Raw genomic sequence first — 20,202 nt, 5'->3', positions numbered from 1 at the left:
ACCGGAGCAGGGACAACTGCCAGGATTGGAGGGGGAATGACAGCAGGAATCTCAGGAATTCTCCTCGGAAGTGCTGGGACTGACACCCCCCTCAGCCTCTGACAAGGCCTGGGGGTTAATTAACGCCGCCACAAACGCTCATTAAGAGGCCTAATTAATATTATTTCATTTACACACAGGAGGCAGCTGTTCCCTGCTTCCCGCGCGGGGAGGATTGTGCCAGGAATTGTCCTGCAGGGATACCTGGGATGGAGTGGATCCAACATTCCCACCGGGTTTTCCAAGGGTTTTCCATGGAGCATCCTTGTCCATGGGCTCCGTGGGAAGGTTGAATTTCATGATCTTGGAGATCTTTTCCAACCTTCAGCATTCCATGATTCCCGTGTTTCCATCCCTGTTTTCTGTCCGGGTGCCACCCCCGGGTGTGTGACGCCGCTGTCCCCTCTGTCCCTCCCTGTCCCTGGTCTTCCCCATCTTCAATTTGGGCTCTCGCCATTTCCCGGCCTCATTCCCGCGGCCAATTCCATGGAAATGGATGGGAAAATTCCATGGAAACGGATGGAAATTAATTCCCTGCGGCTCTCCGTTCCCGCTCTGCAGGAATCTTGGAGCTGGTTTGGGCAGAGCATCCAAAATTTTGCCTTTTTTAAATTTTTTTCCTGGAAAAAAATTTCCTGAACTTTGGGGCTGGGAGCGCCATTCCCGGCGTTCTGATAGAGTTTGGGATTCATTTATCCAAGATTCCAGCAGAACAAACCACTTTTTTTTAAAAAAAACGAATTTGTCTCCTCTTTTTACGAGACAAAAAGCCTCCTCCTTATCAAACAATAATCCAAGAATAAAAAAAAAAAAAATCAGGAATTTTATGGCACTTCCAATAACCAACTCCCGTCCTCGGCTGCTCATTTACGCATTTAAGCCCTTGTTTAATATTCTAATTAGCGGTTAATCAGCTATCGGGAGAGAACAAACGGTGATTAGCTCATCCTCACCGCCCTCCAGGTGATTCGGGCTCATCAATGCGGCACCTCCGGAAAAAAAACTTCCCTGTTATTCCTGAATTATTCATGGGCACGGGAATATTCCAGGGCGAGGATTTCAGGATGGTCCCGGGCGGTGACCAGGTGCCTTTTGGTGGGAAAAAAAAAAAAGTGCTTTAGGTGGGATTTTTGGGGGAAAAATTCCTCCCTGGGAGAGTGGAAAGGAGCTGGGATGGATTTCCCAGGAAAACCGTGGCTGCACATCCCTGGGAGTGCCCAAGGCCAGGCTGGAACAACCTGGGATAATGGGAGATGTCCCTGCCCATTTAATTTAGTTTAATTATTCCAGGCTATAATTTATCCCGATTCTCCCTCTCCTCTTTTCCAAGGAGTTGGGGGAGAACAGGAAAATTCCCGCGGCGGGTCTGGGGTGTGGAGGAGGAATCGGTGCCATTCCCAAAGGGATTCCTCCATCCCCTTTTCCCACCCCACCCAAGGCAGGCAGGACGCCGCTCTCCGCCTTTCCTCATCCCCGGCGATTCCCTGGCTGCAGGAGGCGATTCTTAAAGCCCAAACTGGAATAATTTGGGAAGATTCCAGGTGGTTTTGCTCGGAGAAGGAGCCGTGCCCAGCCCTGGTTGGGATCCTGTCTGGGAACAGGGATCAGCCGAGGTGACAAGAGCTGGGCTGGCTCCCAGGAGGATCCACGAGCAGGTGGGAAGCAGAGACAGGCAGGAGCTCCAGACAGCTGCTTCCCGGAATTTTAATTAATTCCTGATTTTTTTTATAGCCTTCCCAGACGCCGGCTTGGCCAGGCTCTGGATTCCCGACTCCCGGCGCCTCCAGGGATGGATCAGGAAGGTCAAAGCTGCTGCTGGCCAGGCACAGCTCTCTCAGCAGTTTTTTTGGGAAGCTGTGCTGGCTCTAGGAGCAGATGGAGCAGCGTCTCTGGGTGTGCTGGAGCTCATCCAGCCCATCCCGGGGCTGAGGAGCCCCCGAGGAATTCCTGAACGCTCCTGGATGCTCCACAGGCACAGCGGAGCTTTTCCAGGGTCTGTCCTGGCAAGTGGCTTTTCCCTGCTCAGGCCCTGATCCCACTTGGAACTGCTTTTTCCTGCTCCAGGACCAAAATTCAGCCCCTGATCCCACCTGGAACTGCTTTTTCCTGCCCCAGGACCAAAATTCAGCCCCTGATCCCTCCTGGAACCGCTTTTTCCTGCTCCAGGACCCAAATTCAGCCCCTGATCCCTCCTGGAAGTTCCTCTTTCCTGCTCCAGGACTAACACTCAGCTCCCAGCCCCTTCCAGTCCTTCCATGTCCATCCCAAGAGTGGGAAGAGGTCAAAAGAAGGGAATTTTCCCCCAAGAGCTCAGCGCAGTCCCGAGGGATGATGCTCCAACCCCTTCCAGAAGGAAACCCGCGTTTCTCGGGAATATCCCCGCCTGGCAGAGCGAATTCCACGGGCTGGCAGCTCCCTCTCGTGGGGAAAACAGAGCCGGGCTGTGTCCCAGATGTGCGGCACAGCTGGAGCGGGATTCCAGGGCTTGGACAGCGGGAATTCCATGGGAATTCCAGGGAGAAGGATGGGGATGAATCTCCTCGCAAAGGGAGGCTCAGCCAGGTTGTTCCCTCTCTCCCAACAGGGATTTTTGGGATTCGGGATAGAGTTGGATATTTTCCAGCTGTTCCATCTCCACATTTGGGGTTCGATTTCTCTGGATAATCACCCAAGTTGTTTCCTTATGGGACGAAGCAACTTCAGCCCCCCAAAATCTGCAGCCCCACCGCGTTTGATCCAAAGAAATCCACGCATCATTCCAGTTATTAAGAATCCAGCCTGGTTTTATTGTCCAGGTTTTTTTTCTGAAAGTTGGTGTTTCTCCTCGTCACAGGTATAAAATATTCCTATTTTTAATCCCTATTTTACAAAGATTTACAGCTCTGGGAGTGATCAAGTCGGAGCTGGGAATTCTCTTCATTAATCAAATGAATCAAAAATTTGTTGCAGGAGGGGGCTTGAAAATTTCCAAATTAAAAAAAAAAAAGGCTAAAAAAGGGAGGAATAAAAAGGGAATTTCCACGAGCTCCTTCAGACATCGCAGGGAAAGGGTTTATAAAATTTATTCCAATTTTTTTTTCGGGGGGGTGGGGAAAGGGCACAAGGAGCAGGTTTGGAAAACAGGAATGGAAACAGGAATTGAGGCCACCCTTTATTCCCAAACCCTGCGTCCCCACCCCAAAATCCCCTCCCCACGGCTGCCTTCTCCCTACGGCCTCCCTCATCCCGGCATTCCCAAAACCTGGGAAATCACGGGAGCCGCTCCCTATGGAATTGCAGGGAATGGAATTTCGGGAATTCCGTTTCGGGAACGGAATTTTTGGATGGTTTTTTTTTGGGAATTGCTCAGTAGAGGGGCCCCTTGACGCTGCCGGGCTCGGTGAGACGAGCGGCCGCGTACGCCGAGGCTCCCAGGCAGGCGGCCGGCTCACAGAATCCCGGGAATCCCGCGGGGCCGGGCAATCCCGGTTTTCCAGCCTCTCCCGGAGAGCCCGGCACGCCTCGTTCGCCAGCTTTGCCATCCAGAGCCTGGCCGGGGATGCCAGGGAGACCTGGGATGGGAATGGGGTTTTTAATGGGGAAATAAGGGTTTGGGAATGATGCTGGGGAGGGTGGGAGGTGTAATTCCAGAGAGTGGGAAAGGCGGCGGAGATGGGGAAGATGGAAGGGAAGGATGAATCCAGGTGGGAGGTTTGTGGGATGGATCTGGGGAAATTTATAGGATGAAGCTGGGCGGGTTTTGTGGGATGAGTTTGTGTAGATTTTGTGGGATGAACCTGAGGTTTTATGGGATTAACCTGAGTGGGTTTGTGGGATGAGACTGTTGAAGTTTGTGGGATGAACCTGGACACGTTTTGTGGGATGGATCTGGGAAACTTTACAGGATGAACCTGGGAGGGGTTTATGGGATGAGCCTGTCCAGGTTTTGTGGGATGAACTCAGGCAGTTTCTGTGGGAGGATCCTGGGCAGGTTTTGTGGGATGAACCTGGGCAGATTTACAGGATGAACCTGTGAAAATCCTGTGGGATGAACCTGAGAAGGTTCTGTGGGATAAACGTGAGCAGATGTACAGAATGACCCCGGGCAGTTTTTTCTGGGATGACCCCGGGCAGTTTTTCTGGGATGACCCCGGGCAGGTTTCTGGGATGGATCAGAAGGTCCCCAGCCACCGCTGTGCCGATCACCCCAAGGTGACAAAGGCCACCCGGCCGTGTGTGGGGACAGCCGCTCTCACCTGGGATCCCTGGAGGCCCCGGCATTCCCGGGTGGCCACGGCCAACTTCTCCCCGCTCGCCCTTCTCTCCTCTCTTCCCTGTGGGGATAAAAAAGCGGGAAGGAATCCAAGGAAACCGCAGAGGGGACAGGAGAGCCCTGCCCCGCTCAGGGGTGGGGACAAGTGTGGCAGTGCCACCCCCAGGAGGGTTTTACCTGCCACTGTGCCACCGTCACCCACCTTTGGGTCCGACATTCCCGACCTGGCCGGCAGCTCCCAGGATTCCGGGGACACCTCGGGGTCCCATGGGGCCGTGGGGGCCCTGCTCACCGGGGGGCCCTGGGGGGCCGGGGGGCCCGGGGGGTCCCATGGCCCCGACCCCGCCCAGGGCGGCTCTCCTGGTGCTCACGGCCACCTCTGCCAGCTGCTCTGTGGGGCACAGAGGGGCCGGGATGGGATCCATGGAATCCATGGAATGGGACTGATGGAACCCATGGGATCCATGGGGTGGGATCCACAGGATCCACGGGATGTGGTGGCCTCACCTTGCAGCATCTTCAGCACCACGTCCACGATGTGCTGGTCCCCGGCGTCCCGGCCCTGCCAGGAAAGGGAATTCCGCTCCTTCCGTCCCCTCCCGGGGCCATTCCCAACCCAACCCCCAATCCCAGGTCACCTTCCCACCCTGCTCCTCCCCGTCCTGTCCCACTGCAAGTGCTCCATGCTCAGCTCGTGACCTTTGACCCCAAAGTGAGATTTTTGGGGAACAATCCCCACCCCGCAAACCCCTTGTGTATATGGGGATGGATTACGGATGCCGCACAGGGTGGGAAAGGGAATTCCTGCTCAGGAAAGTGAGATCCCAGCCCCTGAGCGGAACAGCAGCTCCTTCCCAGAGGAATTGGGTGGGGAGGAGAGGCAATTCCTGCAGGGCTGGAGCAGCTGAGGGCGCCGGGATGGATGTAGGATGCAGGAGGGACGCAGGATGGATGCGGGATGGACGCGGGATGGATGAGGGATGCGGGATGGATGCGGGATGCGGATACTCACGGCTGTGCCCCGCGGGCCCGGCATTCCCGGCACTCCGCGCTCCCCCACCAGCCCCCGAGGGCCGGGAGGGCCGGGATAGCCCCGAATTCCCGGCGCTCCTGCATCCCCCGAGGGGCCGGGAAAGCCGAGGTCTCCCGGGATGCCTTGCTGGAGGAGGGATGGAGAGAGAGGGGCGTGAGGGGCTCCGGCTGTGCCGAGCACGGGGCTGAGCACAGACAGCCCCAAATCTGCCAAAAAACACAGGCGGGGCTGGATCCAGGGCTGATCCCAAAAACTGGAGCTGAGCCTGACTCCAGGGCTGGATCCCAAAAATCGGAGCTGAGCCTGAATCGGGTTGGATCTCCAAAACTGGGGCTGGGGCTGAATTTGGGGCTGATCCCAAAAATTGGGCTGAGCCGGAATTCAGGGCTGGATCCCAAAATTGGAGCTGTGCCTGAATTCAGGACTGAATCCTAAAAATTGGGGCTGAGCCTTAATTCAGGACTGGATCCCAAAAATTGGGGCTGGGGCTGAATTCAGGACTGGATCCCAAAAATCTTGGCTGAGCCTGAATCCAGGGCTGATTGTGGTCACTGGCCCCCATCTCCAGGGAAAACATTCCCTCAGCAGCTCCAGGGATCAGCAGCAGGATCCCACAAATCCTCCCCACGTTTCGGGGCCCCTTTGGTCCCAAATCCCATCACTCACCTGTCCCTTGGGTCCTGGCTCTCCTGACTCCCCCTGGGGACACAGGACACGGGAGTTTAGGGGTGGAATTATGGGATGGAGCTGGGATTTAAGGCCAGGATCCTCCAGCATTCCCAGGAATCATCTGGGAGCACTCACCTTCTCTCCCTTGAGCCCGGCCAGGCCGTGGACTCCGGGATCTCCCTAAAGGGAAGGAGAGGTGGGAACGTTCCCAAAGTCACCTTTGGGATGAGGAGGGGGAATTCATGGAGAAGGTGAATTCTCCTGCCACAGCCTGTACTCACAACGCTGCCCTTGGGGCCCGTTTTCCCTGGAGAACCCTGGAGAAAAGGGAAAAGTGGGATCAGCCCCGCTCAGAGCACAGTCCCCGAGAAGCCACCACGCTGTCCCCAGAGCTGTCACCTTGTCTCCTTTGACTCCAGGCAAGCCTTGGGGTCCTGGGATGCCTGCTGGGCCCTGCTCGCCCTTTGGCCCCTGGAAATCCAAGGAATATGGGAAAAGGAGTGAGGAGAGCAAAAGGAAAGAGCTTTTCCCATCAGGGAATTCCCCCCAAGGCACTGAGGCGCACGGGCAGCTCCCCATCCTCCAGCTGATCCCAAACCGCTCTGAGGGAGGACAGGACATAAAACCATGGAGGAGCCACTCCAGGAGCTTTAATCTCCCAGGGATGGGTCCCTATCCCCAGGAAAAGCACCAAAATTCCCTTTTTTTGGCTGTTTTTCCCAGCACAGGAAAGCTCTGGAGAGGGGCTGGGCCTCTGCCCTCTCCTGGGACGGGAGGAAATTCCTGGCCCGGCTGGGGTCCCACTAATCCCTGAGCTATTCCCTAATCCCCCAGCAGCAGGACAGGCACGGGATTGACCCTGGGATCACAGCGGGGGTCTGGCTGTGTCCTGCTGACCCGGGTTTGGCGTCCCCCATCGCAGGGCTGAGCGTCCCCCGTGGGCCAGCCTGGGTCTGGGGACAGCTCAGAGCACGTCCCGTGTCCCTGGGCAGATTTGGGGACATCTCAGAGTGTGTCTTGTGTCTCAGCCTGGCTTTGGGGACAATTCAGAGTGTGTCTTGTGTTCCAACCTGGCTTTAGGGACAGTTCAGAGCATTCCCTGTGTCCCAGAGTGGCTTTGGGGACAACTGAGAGCATCGCCCATGTCCCAGAGTGGCTTTGGGGACAGTTCAGAGCATCCCCCATGTCCCAGCCTGGCTTTGGGGACAATTCAGAGTGTTCCCTGTGTTCCGGAGTGGCTTTGGGGACAACTCAGAGTGGGTCTTGTGTCCCAGTCTGGCTTTGGGGACAGTTCAGAGCATCCCCCGTGTTCCACAGTGGCTTTGGGGACAACTCAGAGTGTGTCTTGTGTCCCAGCCTGGCTTTGGGGACAGTTCAGAGCATTCCCTGTGCCCCAGAGTGGCTTTGGGGACAGCTCAGAGCATCTCCCATGTCCCAGAGTGGCTTTGGGGACAGTTCAGAGCATCCCCTGTATCCCAGCCCGGCTTTGGGGACAGTTCAGAGCGTTCCCCGTGTCCCAGAGTGGCTTTGGGGACAGTTCAGAGTGTTCCCCGTGTCCCAGAGTGGCTTTGGGGACAGTTCAGAGCGTTCCCCATGTCCCAGCCCGGCTTTGGGGACAACTCACCAGCTTTGGGGACAACTCACCACTCTGCCCTGCTCCCCGGGGGGACCCACGAGGCCACGCTCTCCCCTGTCACCCTGCGGAGAGCAGCGGGGTCAGGGCCAGCCCCCGTGGCACTGCCACCACCCCGCGGTGTCCCCAACTCACCTTGGGCCCGGGGACACCCTGCGGGCCCTGCTCCCCCCGAGGTCCGGGCTCGCCCTAAAACGGGAAAGAAAAAAAAAAACCCAAATTTGGGATTCGGCGGCATCGAGGGCTCCTTGTCCTCCCCCGAGGGACAGGGTGGCCCTGTCCTTGTCGCCGCGGGCAGGGTGGGGACAGGAGCGGAGATCCCGGGAGGAGCAGGGTGGGATTCAAGTGCCCGAATCGCAGGAAAAAAGGGAAAAAGAGAGGGATCAGCCCCGAGGCTGTCCCCAGGAGGGACACGGGGACATCGCCGGACTTACGAGCTGCCCTGGGGCACCGGCGACACCGGGGTGGCCCCGAGGACCCGCCTCACCCTGTGATGGGAGAGAGAGGCAGGTGAGCGGGACAGGGAGGGGACACGGGACAGGGAGGGGACAGCGGGGACAGGGAGGGGACACGGGACAGGGAAGGGACACAGGGAAGGGACACGGGACAGGGAGGGGACAGCGGGGACAGGGAGGGGACAGCGGGGACAGGGAGAAGACACGGGGAATGGACACAGGACAGGGAAGGGATACGGGGACAAGGAGGGGACACGGGGACAGGGAGGGGACAGCGGGGACAGGGAGGGGACACGGGACAGGGAGAAGACACGGGGAAGGGGCACAGGACAGGGAAGGGGACACCGGGACAGAGAGGGACACGGGGACAGGGAAGGGACAGCAGGGACAGGGAAGGGGACACGGGACAGGGAGGGGACACAGGGAAGGGACACGGGACAGGGAGGGGACACGGGACAGAGAGGGGATAGTGAGGACAGGAAAGTGACATAGGGAAAGGACACAGGACAGGGAAGGGATATGGGGACAGGGAGGGGACAAGAGCCGCGGGGTGGATGCTCAGAGGTGTCACCCACCTTGTCACCTGGGCCACCTTTGCTTCCCGGCTGGCCCGGCAATCCCTAAGGAAAACAAAGCCGGGATCAACCCCTGGGGACAGCTCAGTGTCCCCTCGGGGTGCTGGCCCTGGCACAGGGTGTCACCTCTGGCACAGCTCAGTGTCCCCATGGGGTGTCACCTCTGGCTCAGGGTGTCACCCAGCTCAGTGTCCCCTCGGGGTGCTGGCCCTGGCACAGGGTGTCACCTCTGGCACAGCTCAGTGTCCCCATGGGGTGTCACCTCTGGCTCAGGGTGTCACCCAGCTCAGTGTCCCCTCGGGGTGCTGGCCCTGGCACAGGGTGTCACCCCTCAGGGGACAGGCTGGGGGCTCCTGCACTCACAGCTTGTCCCCGGTGTCCCGGCGTCCCCGGGCGTCCGGCCTGTCCTGTGCCACCCTGCAGGGGACAGAGGGGGTGTCACTAGCAATGGGGGGCCCACAGGTGAGCGAGGGCCCCCTGCCCGAGGAGGGGACAGTGCCCCTGACCCCGTGGGCAGGCGCTGCCATGCCAAGGGACAACGTTCCCTTTGGCATTCCCTTTGGCATTCCCTGTGCCAGCCCCTGCAGCTCCCTCACCTTCACTCCGGGGATCCCTGGGGTGCCATCCTTGCCATCGATGCCCGGGAGACCCTGGAAAAGGGGAGGGGACCCTCGTGTGACACCTCAAAGGCTCAGCGTGGGGACAGAAGAGTGTAGGAAGGGAAGGGAACGTTCCAGGTCTGGGCACAGGTGCCACCAGCTGTACTCACATTCTCCCCCTTGGGGCCGATGTCACCCTGGGGTCCCCTGATGCCACGGCCACCCTAGAGCAGGAGGGGACGAGTGTCAGTGTCCTGCCGGTGCAGGGGACAGAGCTGGGGGACAGAGATGTCCCTCTAGGGCACCCCAAGTCCTTCCCATATGGGAACAAGCTGGGGAAAAGGGGACACCGCCACTGGGGGATGTCACCTACCAGCTCTCCCTTGTCACCAGCATCCCCAGGTGGTCCCTTGGGGCCTTCCCTGCCCTGGAGGAGAGAGGAAAGCGAGGGCTGAGCGGGGCAAAGTGGGATTCAGAGCACCCAGGGGTGAGGGGGGCACCCACCGGCCGCCCCGCTGCTCCGATGCTCCCGACCATGCCCTTGTAGCCAGCAGGACCCTGCAGAGGGAGCAAGGAAAGGCTCAATTCCCACCCCAGCCCATCCTGGAGCTGGCCCAGCGGGGCTGGGATGTTCTGGGAGTGCCCTCCGTGGGATCTGCAGCCCCCAGCCCACCCAAACTCACCGTCTCACCCTTGGGTCCTGCCATGCCGGGGTACCCCCTGAGGCCCTGAGGTCCCTGCAGGGAAGGAAACCACAGCCAATTAACTGGGAAAAAAAAAAAAATCCCCTCAGCAGCAGCAATTACAGCAAAACCCGACGCCAAACATGAGGAATTCCGGCTCCTTCCTAATTCCAGAGGCTCCCACCAGGTGCTTTTCCAGCTGTCAGTTCCATCACTCCCAAGCGGAGCTCTTGGCTTCAAAGCGGCTCTGCCCTTTCCTGGCCTGGAGAGCTCAGCCCGGTTCATTCGCTTTTCATCTTCAAAGTGCTCCGAGAATTCCCGTGGTTTTCATTCCCCACCCCGAGGGAAGGTGGGGGGATTCAGGGGACAGCAGGGATTTATCCCGAATTATCCCTGGGAACAGCCCCTGGAGCTCCGCAGAGGGAGAGGTGGAGGGGACGATCCGTGGAGAGGGATTTGCTTCTGCAGGGAGCGGGGACACGCCGGTGTCACCTCCCTGGGTGTGGGGACAAGGACAAAGAGGCCACCCCTGGCTCCTGCAGCACTTTGGGGACAGGGGAAAGAGGAGTGAAGGATTTACCGGAGGGCCCGGGACTCCTTGTTCTCCAGAGGCACCGACGTCCCCCTTGGGGCCCTGGGGATGGAGAGAAATGGGAATGTTGGAGAGGAGGGGACAGAGCACCCTGGGGACACCACAGCCCTCACCCAGCAGCCGGCAGGGGACGCGGACAGGTGGCCCAGGAAGCCACCGTGGGAAAGGCCACCTTGATCTCCCATTCCCACTTTTCCCCTTTTCCTCTTTCCTCCCTTCTTCTTTTCCTTTCCCAAAATTCCCGCCCTGGGCCCAGCCCCGCAGGGACAGCCACACCTGGATCCTGCTGGGATCCTGCTGGGATTGTGTCCTACTGGGATCCCATGGAGATCCTGCTGGGATCCTGCTGGGATCCTGCTGGGACACTCACCACCTCTCCCTGCTGGCCGGGCTCTCCGAGGGCTCCGGGGCGGCCCCTGTGTCCCTGGGGGGAGAGGAAATCCCTGAGGATGGTCCCTGGGGAAGCTGCAGGGTGGTGGCACCATCCCGGTGGCCACGTCCCACAGAGCCACCACATCCCACCCTGGGGACCCCGCTGGGGACGTGGTGGGGGTCAAAGGTGACATTGGGGGGACTCAGAATCCCACAGGTGACATTGAGGAGCTCAGAATCCCACAGGTGACATTGGGGGGCTCACAATCCCACAGGTGACAATGGGGGGGCTCAGAATCCCACAGGTGACATTGGGGGACTCAGAATCCCACAGGTGACATTGGGGGCTCAGAATCCCACAGGTGACATTGGGGGGCACAGAATCCCACAGGTGACATTGGGGGGCTCAGAATCCCACAGGTGACATTGGGGGGCACAGAATCCCACAGGTGACAATGGGGGGCTCAGAATCCCACAGGTGACATTGGGGGGCTCAGAATTACACAGGTGACATTGGGGGGCTCAGAATCCCACAGGTGACATTGAGGGGCTCTGAATCCCACTGGTGACAATGAGGAGCTCAGAATCCCACAGGTGACATTGGGGGGGGGGCTCAGAATCCCACAGATGATGAGGGACTCAGAATCCCACAGGTGACAATGAGGGGCTCAGAATCCCACAGGTGACATTGGGGGGCTCAGAATCCCACAGGTGACATTGGGGGGCACAGAATCCCACAGGTGACATTGGGGGGCTCAGAATCCCACAGGTGACATTGGGGGGGGCTCAGAATCCCACAGGTGACATTGGGGGGGGGCACAGAATCCCACAGGTGACATTGGGGGGGGGCACAGAATCCCACAGGTGACAATGGGGGGCTCAGAATCCCACAGGTGACATTGAGGGGCTCAGAATCCCACAGGTGACAATGAGGGGCTCAGAATTACACAGGTGACAATGAGGGGCTCAGAATCCCACAGGGGACAATGAGGGGCTCACAATCCCACATGGGGACATCCTGAGCTGTCACTTCCCCCCAGGAAGAGGCTGGGGACCCACAGGGACCTTTCCCATGGCACCTTTTCCTCCAGGCCTCCCTGTCCCGGTGCTCCAGAGATCCCAGAGAAGGATCCTTTGCTCCACCACATCCTGGAGGTGACAATTCCCGTTTTTCCCCCCCACCACGGATGCTCCAGGAATTCCTTACCTTCAATCCCTGCAGTCCCTGGGGGCCCTTGGGACCTGGGGGACAGCTGGTGGGACACTGGGAGGAGAGCAAGGACAAGGATGAGTTGGGAATGACCTGGAGAAGTTTGGGAAGAGAGGGAGGGAGGGGTCCTGCTCCAGGTGGGACACAGGGGACACAGGGGACACAGGGGACAAGGTCAGGGCAGCTCTCACCAGGAAATCAGCGCTGCCTTCCAGGCCTTGGAGGTGTCCTGGGAGCCCCTGCGGGGAAAGGAAACCATCCATGATCTCCTGGAGATCATCTCCACGGACACAGCATTCCATGGTTTTACATCAGGGCGGTTTTACAGGAGCAGGGAGCAAGGAACGGGGCGGGAGGTGAGAGCCAGAGCCCGAATTCCAGCCCCAGCCCTTGTTGGGATGAGCCTGGGGGAAGTTTCTCCCTCCTGGAGGATACTCACGGGTTTGCCTGGAGGGCCTGGGGGTCCCCTGGGGCCGTCGGGGCCGGGGTCACCCTAAGGAAAGGAGGAGAATTTGGGATGGGGATGTGGAGAGCCAGGCTGTCCCAGCAGGAACGGGGACATCCCCAGCGTGATGGCACCGGGGAAACCTCCGTCCCCACGTTTTGGGATGATCCCAGCAGCCCTGAGGGGCAGGGAAGCAGCTCCTGGGGGCGGTTTTCCTCCTCACCTTGGGTCCCAGCACCCCGATCTCCCCGGGAAGTCCAACCTGCCCTGGGAGCCCCTGAAGGAAAAGGGAGAGAAATCCACGGCATGAGAGAGAGATCCCATCCTGATTCCTCCCCTCTGGAGCTGCTGGGGTTTGAGCTCTCCCTGCACAATTCCCAGCAGGACCCCAGACCCCCCATCGCAGCACTTACGGGGGGTCCTGGCAGTGAAGGACCCTGCAACAACGACAAGAACAACAAAAAAGCTGGAATTGGTTCAAATCCCCCAGAATTCCTGCCCCGAGGAGGGTGATTCCCACCCCGCCACCACGGATGGAGCAGGGGGGAGTTGTGGGGTGCTCACCCCACCCATGGGAGCAGCAGATACTCACGGGGAGCCCCGGTGGCCCCGGGAGTCCGGGCTGACCCTGCCAGGACACAAGAGGAGAGTCAGGAGCTGGGAAAGGAGGATCTGCTCCCGTTCCCCCTCCCTGGATGGAGCCTCGGGGCCAAAAACTCCATCAGGAGGTTCCTGCATCCAGAGGGATGGGGATGGGCCCAGGGAGGGGAAGGGGGGAGCCTGGAAAGGTGAGAAATTGGGAATGAGGGAGCCTGGGAAGGTGGGAATTCGGGAAGGTGGGAACTTAGCAAAGTGGCAAATTGGGGAAGTGGAAGCATGGGAAGGTGAGAACTTGGACAGGAGGGAATTGGGGAAGGTGGGAAATTGGGAGTGTGGGAATTTGGAAAGGTGGGGGGATCCTGGGAAGGTGGAAACTTGGGAAGGTGGGAACTTGGGAAAGTGGAAGCATGGGAAGGTGAAAATTTGGACAGGAGGGAATTGGGGAAGGTGGGAAATTGGGAATGTGGGAATTTGGAAAGGTGGGATCCTGGGAATGAGGGAGCTTGGGAAGGTGGGAAGTTGGAAAAGTGGGAGCTGGGAAGGTGGGAAATCAGGAAGGTGAGACCCTGTGAATGTGGGATCCCAGGAATGTGGGAGTCTGGAATTTTGGGATCCCAGGAATGTGGGAGTCTGGAATTTTGGGATCTTGGCAACGTGGGAGTCTGGAATTTGGGGATCCTGGCGATGTGGGAGCCCAGGGCTGCCCCTCACTCACTTTAACCCCTGGCCTGCCGATGGCTCCTGGCTCCCCTTTGGCTCCCGTCAGCCCCTGCCAGGGAACAGACACAGCAGTTATTCCCATCCCTGCTGCTCTCCAGGCAGGAATTTTCGCTGGGCTGAGCCCATCAGGAGGGGCCGAGGGTGGGATTTCCTGGCGTGGGGACCCTGGGGACATCCAGGGACACGTGGGGAGCTCCTGATACCGGGTTTTTCCCTGGGATGGGGCAGGGACCCACCCAAACCCCCCCGAGACCCCAGCCAGGGGACCTGGGGACAGGCAGAGGGAAGTGGCAGCTCCGTCCCCTTCCTGCCACCACCCCCGCCAGGCTGTGCCAAGGAGGGGACAGTGACAAAGTCACCGGGGCCACCTCCTGGCTGTCCAGGGAGCGGGGACAGCGGGGGACACGGAATTGCTTCAGATTCACCCGGGGGGGAACCAGGAGGAGCTCTGCTGGGACCCCAAAGGTGGAAAAGGGTGGCAGATGTTATTCCCGAGCTCATTTGGGATCCCAAAGGTGGGAAAAGGTGACAGATGTTATTCCTGAGCTCATTTGGGACCCCAAAGGTACAAAAGGGTGGCAGAAGATCTTCTTGAGCTCATTTGGGATCCCAAAGGTGGGAAAAAAGTGGCAGAAGCTCTTTCTGAGCTCATTTGGGATCCCAAAGGTGGGAAGGGCTGGAAGAAGCAATTCCCGAGTTCATTTGGGATCCCAAAGGTGGCAGAAGCTCTGACGGGATTCCCAAGGTGACAGGGGGTGGCAGAAGCTCTTCCTGAGCTCATTCAGGACCCCAAAGGCACAAAAGCTCTCCCCAAGCTCCTTTGGGATTCCCAAGGCACTTCCAGCTCCCGCACAGAGGGATTTGGGCCCATTTTCTGTGGGACAGGGCTCAGTTCTCACATCAATGCCCGGCTTCCCCGGAGGGCCATCCACACCAGGGGCTCCAGGCTCGCCCTTGACACCCTGCGAAAGAGGGAAAAAGTCGGGATCAGCTTTTGGGATGAGCCCCTGGGGAAGGATTGGGATGGCAAAGGCAGGGGTGGGTACTCACCGGGGAGCCGGGGACACCAGCAGGACCTTTGTCACCCTGGGGAGAGGGGACGGGGTGGGAAAGGGTCAGTCACCCCGTGGAGGATCCCGGGGATCCCTGTCCCAACCCTAAAACAGGAGGGATCCCACGGGCAGGGCAGGATGGGGCCGGTGTTGGGAGGAGTGGGTTGGGTATTATTGGGGTTTTGTGAGTTTTATTGGGATTTTGTGAGTTTTATTGGTGTTTTCTGAGGGTTTTGTTGGGGTTGTGAGAGTTTTGTTGGGGTTTTCTGAGGGTTTTGTTGGGGTTTTGTGAGGGTTTTGTTGGGGTTTTGTCAGAGTTTTGTTGGGGTTTTGTGAGGGAGAACTGGTGGAAATTGTACTAGGGTTTCGTTAGTGCTGTGCTGGGAAATTTGGGGGGTTTTTGGGGGGTTTTTTGAGGGCTTTGAGAGGGTTTTACTGGGGTTTTTGAGGGTTTGATGGATGTGGCTGCTCTGGGTATAAACAGAACTAAAATAACCCCACATCCTGGAGAAAGGGCACTTTCACAGGGCTCCCCTCTCTTCGGGGCCCTGGAGCATCCAGAGCCACAATCCCCCCTCACATCCCTCTGCAGGAACCCCACTGGGGTGTCACTGTCCCCCCTTCCCTGGGCACCTCTGGGGCGATCCCTGCCCCAGCCCCTCCGAGCATCCTCCACTCACCCCAACCTCCCTGCCCCACATCCCCCAAAAACCTGGTTTTGGGAATTCAGGAGGTCCCAATTCCTGAAATGTGCACGGAGCTGGGTTTGGGGTTCAACCTCCTGTGCAGGGCTGGCACCTCCCGAAAACCAATTTTTGGGAATTCAGGAGGTCCCTATTCCGGAGCTGTGTACAGAGCTGGATTTGGGGTTCATCCTCCTGTGCAGAGCTGGGACCTCCCTGTCCCACATTCCCCAAAAACCCATCCCCAATTCCTGAAATGTGCACAGAGCTGGATTTGGGGTTCATCCTCCTGTGCAGGGCTGGGACCTCCCTGTCCCGCATTCCCCAAAAACCAATTTTGGGAATTCAGGAGGTCCCAATTCCTGAGCTGTGCACGGAGCTGGATTTGGGGGTTTATCCTCCTGTGCAGAGCTGAGGCTGCTCTGTCCACCCTAAATCAGGAGTGGGAGCAGCACGGAGCCCCTGCGCCACTCACAATGTCCCTTTTGTCCCCTCCCTCCCTCCCCCTGTCCCCGCAGGTCACTCACGTCGATGCCATCGGCTCCTGGCACTCCTGGGGGACCCGGGGGCCCTCGAGGGCCAGGCTCTCCTGGAGGACCCCTCTGAGGGCAAAAGGGATGGGATCCACGTCAGGAGGGAGCCCCGGATTCGTGGGAATGTGCTGGGGATTCCCTTCCAGGGAGATGGGATGGAGAATACCCCCTGGGGTATGGATGGGGAAATCTGGGATATTTCCTCACACTGGCACCTCCAGCTCTTCATTCCCTGCCTTTTGCTGTCCCCGTTTCTCCCATCTCCTGCTCTGTGGGGAGCAGAGCAGGGTCTCCGCGGGGTGATGGCAGCGTTTTCACCCCTCTTTCCTCTTTCCCTGCTGTCCTGCCCTCATGGAGCGGGGCCTCCATGGGATAACATTTTTATCCCATCTCTGCTCCCTCTTTCCCTGGTGTCCAAGGGTCTGATCTCCACGGGATGAGATTTTTATCCCATTTCTGCTCCCTCTTTCCCTGATATCCACCTCCAAGGATTTCCATGGGATGAGATTTTTTACCCAATCTCTGCTCCCTCTTTCCCTGGTGTCCAAGGCTCTCCTGCCCTAAGGGAGCAGGGATCTCCATGGAATGACATTTTGACCCTTTCCCTGGTGTCCAAGGCTCTCCTGCCCCCGTGGATCAAGGATTTCCACGGGATGACATTTTACCCCATCTCTGCTCCCTCTTTCCCTGATATCCACCTCCAAGGATTTCCATGGGATGAGATTTTTATCCCATCTCTGCTCCCTCTTTCCCTGGTATCCACCTCCAAGGATTTCCATGGGATGACATTTTTACCCAATCTCTTCTCCCTCTTTTCCTGGCATCCACCTCCAAGGATCTCCATGGGACGAGATTTTTACCCCATCTCTTCTCCCTCTTTCCCTGGTGTTCCTGCCTGGATGGAGCAGGATCCCTGAGCATTTCTACCCCGTCCCCCCTTTCCCTGCCTGTCCCAGAGCCCCTGTCCCGGAGCTCTGGGGTGTCCCTGGGGTGACAGCAGCATTTCTGGGAGCACCAGCAGGATCTGGGTGCCCAAACCCCCAGGATGAGGTGGGGACCCTCAGCCCCTCGGTGTGAGCTCTCCCTGGGCTGGGCTGGCTCTGATCCCGGCCTCTGGACAAAAGCTCCATTCAGGGAAGCTCCGGGAGCCCCATCCTGGCTTTGAGGTTTGCACAGGACTCGGCAAAGAAACCTCTGTTATGCGAACAGGGAGTTCAGGGGGAAGAGATTCCAGGGCTGAAGACTGAAGCCTTGGTGTTCCTGGAAATGGGAAGCAGGAGGTGGTTGGGCTGTGGCTCCTCCAGCCTCCTAGGCTGGAGTCATTTCAAAAAGAAATATTTTTTTAAATCTTAATTTAGACATAAATAATTTTTTTTAAAATTTAAATGATTTTTAAATTTAAAAATCAATCAAAAATAAATATTAAATAAATTTTTAACTAATTATTGATACATATATCCTTCCAAAGAAACATTTAAAATAAATATTCATTTTAAAGTAAGATAATACAAATTTAAATATTAATTTTAAAATCGATAAAGTATATAAATATAGGAATAAATGCAGATCGATGGGGATGACAGGAGGTTCAGCAGAGCCCCGGCACCACCTTGGATCAATCCCTGAGCCGAGGAGGGAGCGAATCCCCAGCCCCGGATCGCCCCTGAATGGCACCTTTGTCCTGCCCAAGGAACGAATTCCAAAAGGTTCCTTGTTCCCGAAATTCCCACATCCCCCTCGCTCCGCTCCCCTGTCCGCACGAGCCCGTGGGGAACCCGGGGGGGAATTTAGGAAAGAGTTATCCACCACATTCCAACCGGAGCTCAGCAGCCCCATGGAAAAATACCCTAAAACCTCGAAAATCTGATTTATTTCTAATTTTTTTGCAGTTGTAAGGCGAGAAGAGTTTTTCCAGCTGGAATCCCACTGCCTGCCCCTCTCCAGGGCTCACCTTCCCTTCTTCCAGATCCATTTTTCTCCTGCCCCTGGGTGAGTTTAGGGACTTTTGGGACACCCCCGGGAGGCTCCGAACCCCCCCAGCCCAGCCCAGCCCGGACCTGCAGCACATCCCAGGGAAGAGACAGCAAATTCCCAGAAAATCCAATGGGAAACTCCAGTGGGAAACCCAGAGAGGGGAAAAAAAAATCAAACTAAACTTGTTTAGCCAATTCCCCGATTTGCGAGTCCGCGCTTTGCGCACGGAGAGGGAAAAATTCCTGGGAAAACCAAAATGCTCAGCACGGAAAAGGAAAATATCCCTTCTCCATCCTCATCCCCATCCCTTCTCCAGCCCCATCCCAGCCCGGATCCAGCCCGGCACTCACCAGCTGGGCCAGGCAGAGGCAGGAGGTTTGCAGCAGGAGCCAGAGCGGTGACACGAAGGTGACACGGGCCATGGCGAGCCGGGCTGGCACCGAGAGCCCGAGTCACAGCGCTCCGGGACAGCGGGAGGACCGGGGGAAGGAGGAGGAGGAGGAAGGGGCTCATGAATATGGAGCAGAGGGAGGAGGGCAGGTCCCCGCCCCTCTCAGGTGAGCTGGATGTGCGGGCTGGATGGGGACAGGATTTGGCACGACGGGGACAGAATTTGGCACGATTCAGACAGAATTTGGCACTGCGGGGATAGAATTTGGCACGACAGGGAAACAGATTTGGCACTCTGGGGACAGGATTTGGCTCGATGGGGACAGAATTTGGCACAATGGGAACGGGATTTGGCACTGTGGGGACAGAATCTGGCACTATGGGGACAAATTTGGCTCGATGGGGACAGGATTTGGCACTGTGGGACCAGGATTTGGCACTGTGGGACCAGGATTTAGCACTGTGGGGACAGAATTCGGCACTGTGGGGACAGATTTGGCACTGTGGGGACAGATTTGGCACTGTGGGGACAGAATTCGGCACTGTGGGGACAGATTCGGCACTGTGGGGACAGAATTCGGCACTGTGGGGACAGAGTCCGGCACTGTGGGGACAGATTTGGCACTGTGGGGACAGAATTTGGCTCGATGGGGACAGGATTTGGCTCGATGGGGACAGAATTTGGCACTGTGGGGACAGGATTTAGCACTGTGGGGACAGAATTTGGCTCAATGGGGACAGGATTTGGCTCGATGGGGACAGAATTTGGCACTGTGGGGACAGAATTTGGCACTGTGGGGACAGAATTTGGCACTGTGGGGACAGATTTGGCGCTATGGAGACAAATTTGGCTCGATGGGGACAGAATTTGGCACAGGCGAGGGGCTGGGGCAGGACAGGGATGAGCTCGGGAGCTGCTGCCGGGGACAGCGCGGCCAGGATGTCCCAGGGGGTCCCCGTGGTGTCCCCACCCCGATGCCACCCCAGTGCCACTGGGCTGTTGTCCCCCACGCCCTGAGATGGGGGCGGCACTGGGAACACTGGGAACCAGTTCCTGCCACCCCAGGGAAGCTCCTGGGGGATTCCTGCCCCAATTCCTGCCCCGTGCCCCCCGCGCAGCCCCTCGGGGACTGTCCCCATGTCCCCAGAGTGGCGCTGGGAGGGGAGGGGGAGATCACAGGGGCAGTTCCTATGGGGAACTCCTCCTCGAGCATCTCCTTTAGGATCTCTCCCTCCCGGAGCTGCTGGGATGCTCCTGCTCGTGCCCGTGTGTCCCGGCACTGTCCCTTTCTGGGACACGAGTGTCACTTTGGGGAGGATTATGTAATTCCGGCTGTTTCTCGGAGTGACAGTGACAGGTTTTTGTCTCCTGTCGGTGCCATTGCTCGTTTTATCGCGGGTTTTGGGGTACTGCTGGTCCTGGAATTCTCTCCTCAGCACGGCCACTGGCTCCCTGTATGGCCAGGTCCCCCTCCAGCCGAAGGGACAGCACCCCAGAGACCCCCAAAATCCCCCTCACAGCACCTTTGTACCCCTGAGTCCTCCCCAACCTCATATCCAGCACCTCAGAACCACCAAACCTCCCATCCCACATCCCTGAACCCCCACCCAGAATCTTAACACCCCAAAGCCCCCCAAGATTCCCCACCCAGCACCTCATGGCCCCAAAAACCATCCCATGGCCCCAAAAACC

The 20,202-nt window shown here is 58.0% G+C and overlaps 1 protein-coding gene across 1 annotated transcript; it reads right to left on the bottom strand.

Moving 5' to 3' along the window:
* Positions 1–3,372: 3,372 nt before the first annotated feature.
* Positions 3,373–18,541, bottom strand: COL9A2 (collagen type IX alpha 2 chain). The gene is made up of 32 exons (XM_066335344.1): positions 18,470–18,541; positions 16,140–16,214; positions 14,928–14,963; positions 14,777–14,839; positions 13,873–13,926; positions 13,150–13,185; positions 12,971–12,994; positions 12,781–12,834; positions 12,552–12,605; positions 12,304–12,351; positions 12,110–12,166; positions 10,901–10,954; positions 10,519–10,572; positions 9,939–9,992; positions 9,760–9,813; positions 9,629–9,682; positions 9,426–9,479; positions 9,253–9,306; positions 9,020–9,073; positions 8,657–8,701; positions 8,061–8,114; positions 7,762–7,815; positions 7,638–7,691; positions 6,393–6,464; positions 6,275–6,310; positions 6,129–6,173; positions 5,991–6,023; positions 5,304–5,450; positions 4,799–4,853; positions 4,494–4,682; positions 4,275–4,352; positions 3,373–3,590 (listed from the first exon to the last, which is right to left on the bottom strand). Exons 1-32 carry the CDS (start codon positions 18,539–18,541, stop codon positions 3,385–3,387), a joined length of 2,073 nt encoding a protein of 690 aa, XP_066191441.1. The 3' UTR covers positions 3,373–3,384.
* Positions 18,542–20,202: the final 1,661 nt, after the last annotated feature.

Source organism: Sylvia atricapilla, chromosome 24, assembly GCF_009819655.1.
Source record: "Sylvia atricapilla isolate bSylAtr1 chromosome 24, bSylAtr1.pri, whole genome shotgun sequence".
Lineage (NCBI taxonomy): Eukaryota > Metazoa > Chordata > Aves > Passeriformes > Sylviidae > Sylvia > Sylvia atricapilla.
This window is presented reverse-complemented; position numbering and strand designations above follow the sequence as displayed.

Coding starts and splice junctions, on each gene's coding strand:
- COL9A2 (XM_066335344.1), bottom strand. CDS start 18,541: ATGGCCCGTGTCACCTTCGTGTCACCGCTCTGGCTCCTGCTGCAAACC. Junction 6,024..6,128: donor CCGGGCTCAAGGGAGAGAAG/GTGAGTGCTCCC, acceptor CTGTGTCCCCAG/GGGGAGTCAGGAGAGCCAGG. Junction 4,854..5,303: donor CGGGCCCGCGGGGCACAGCC/GTGAGTATCCGC, acceptor CTTTCCTGGCAG/GGCCGGGACGCCGGGGACCA.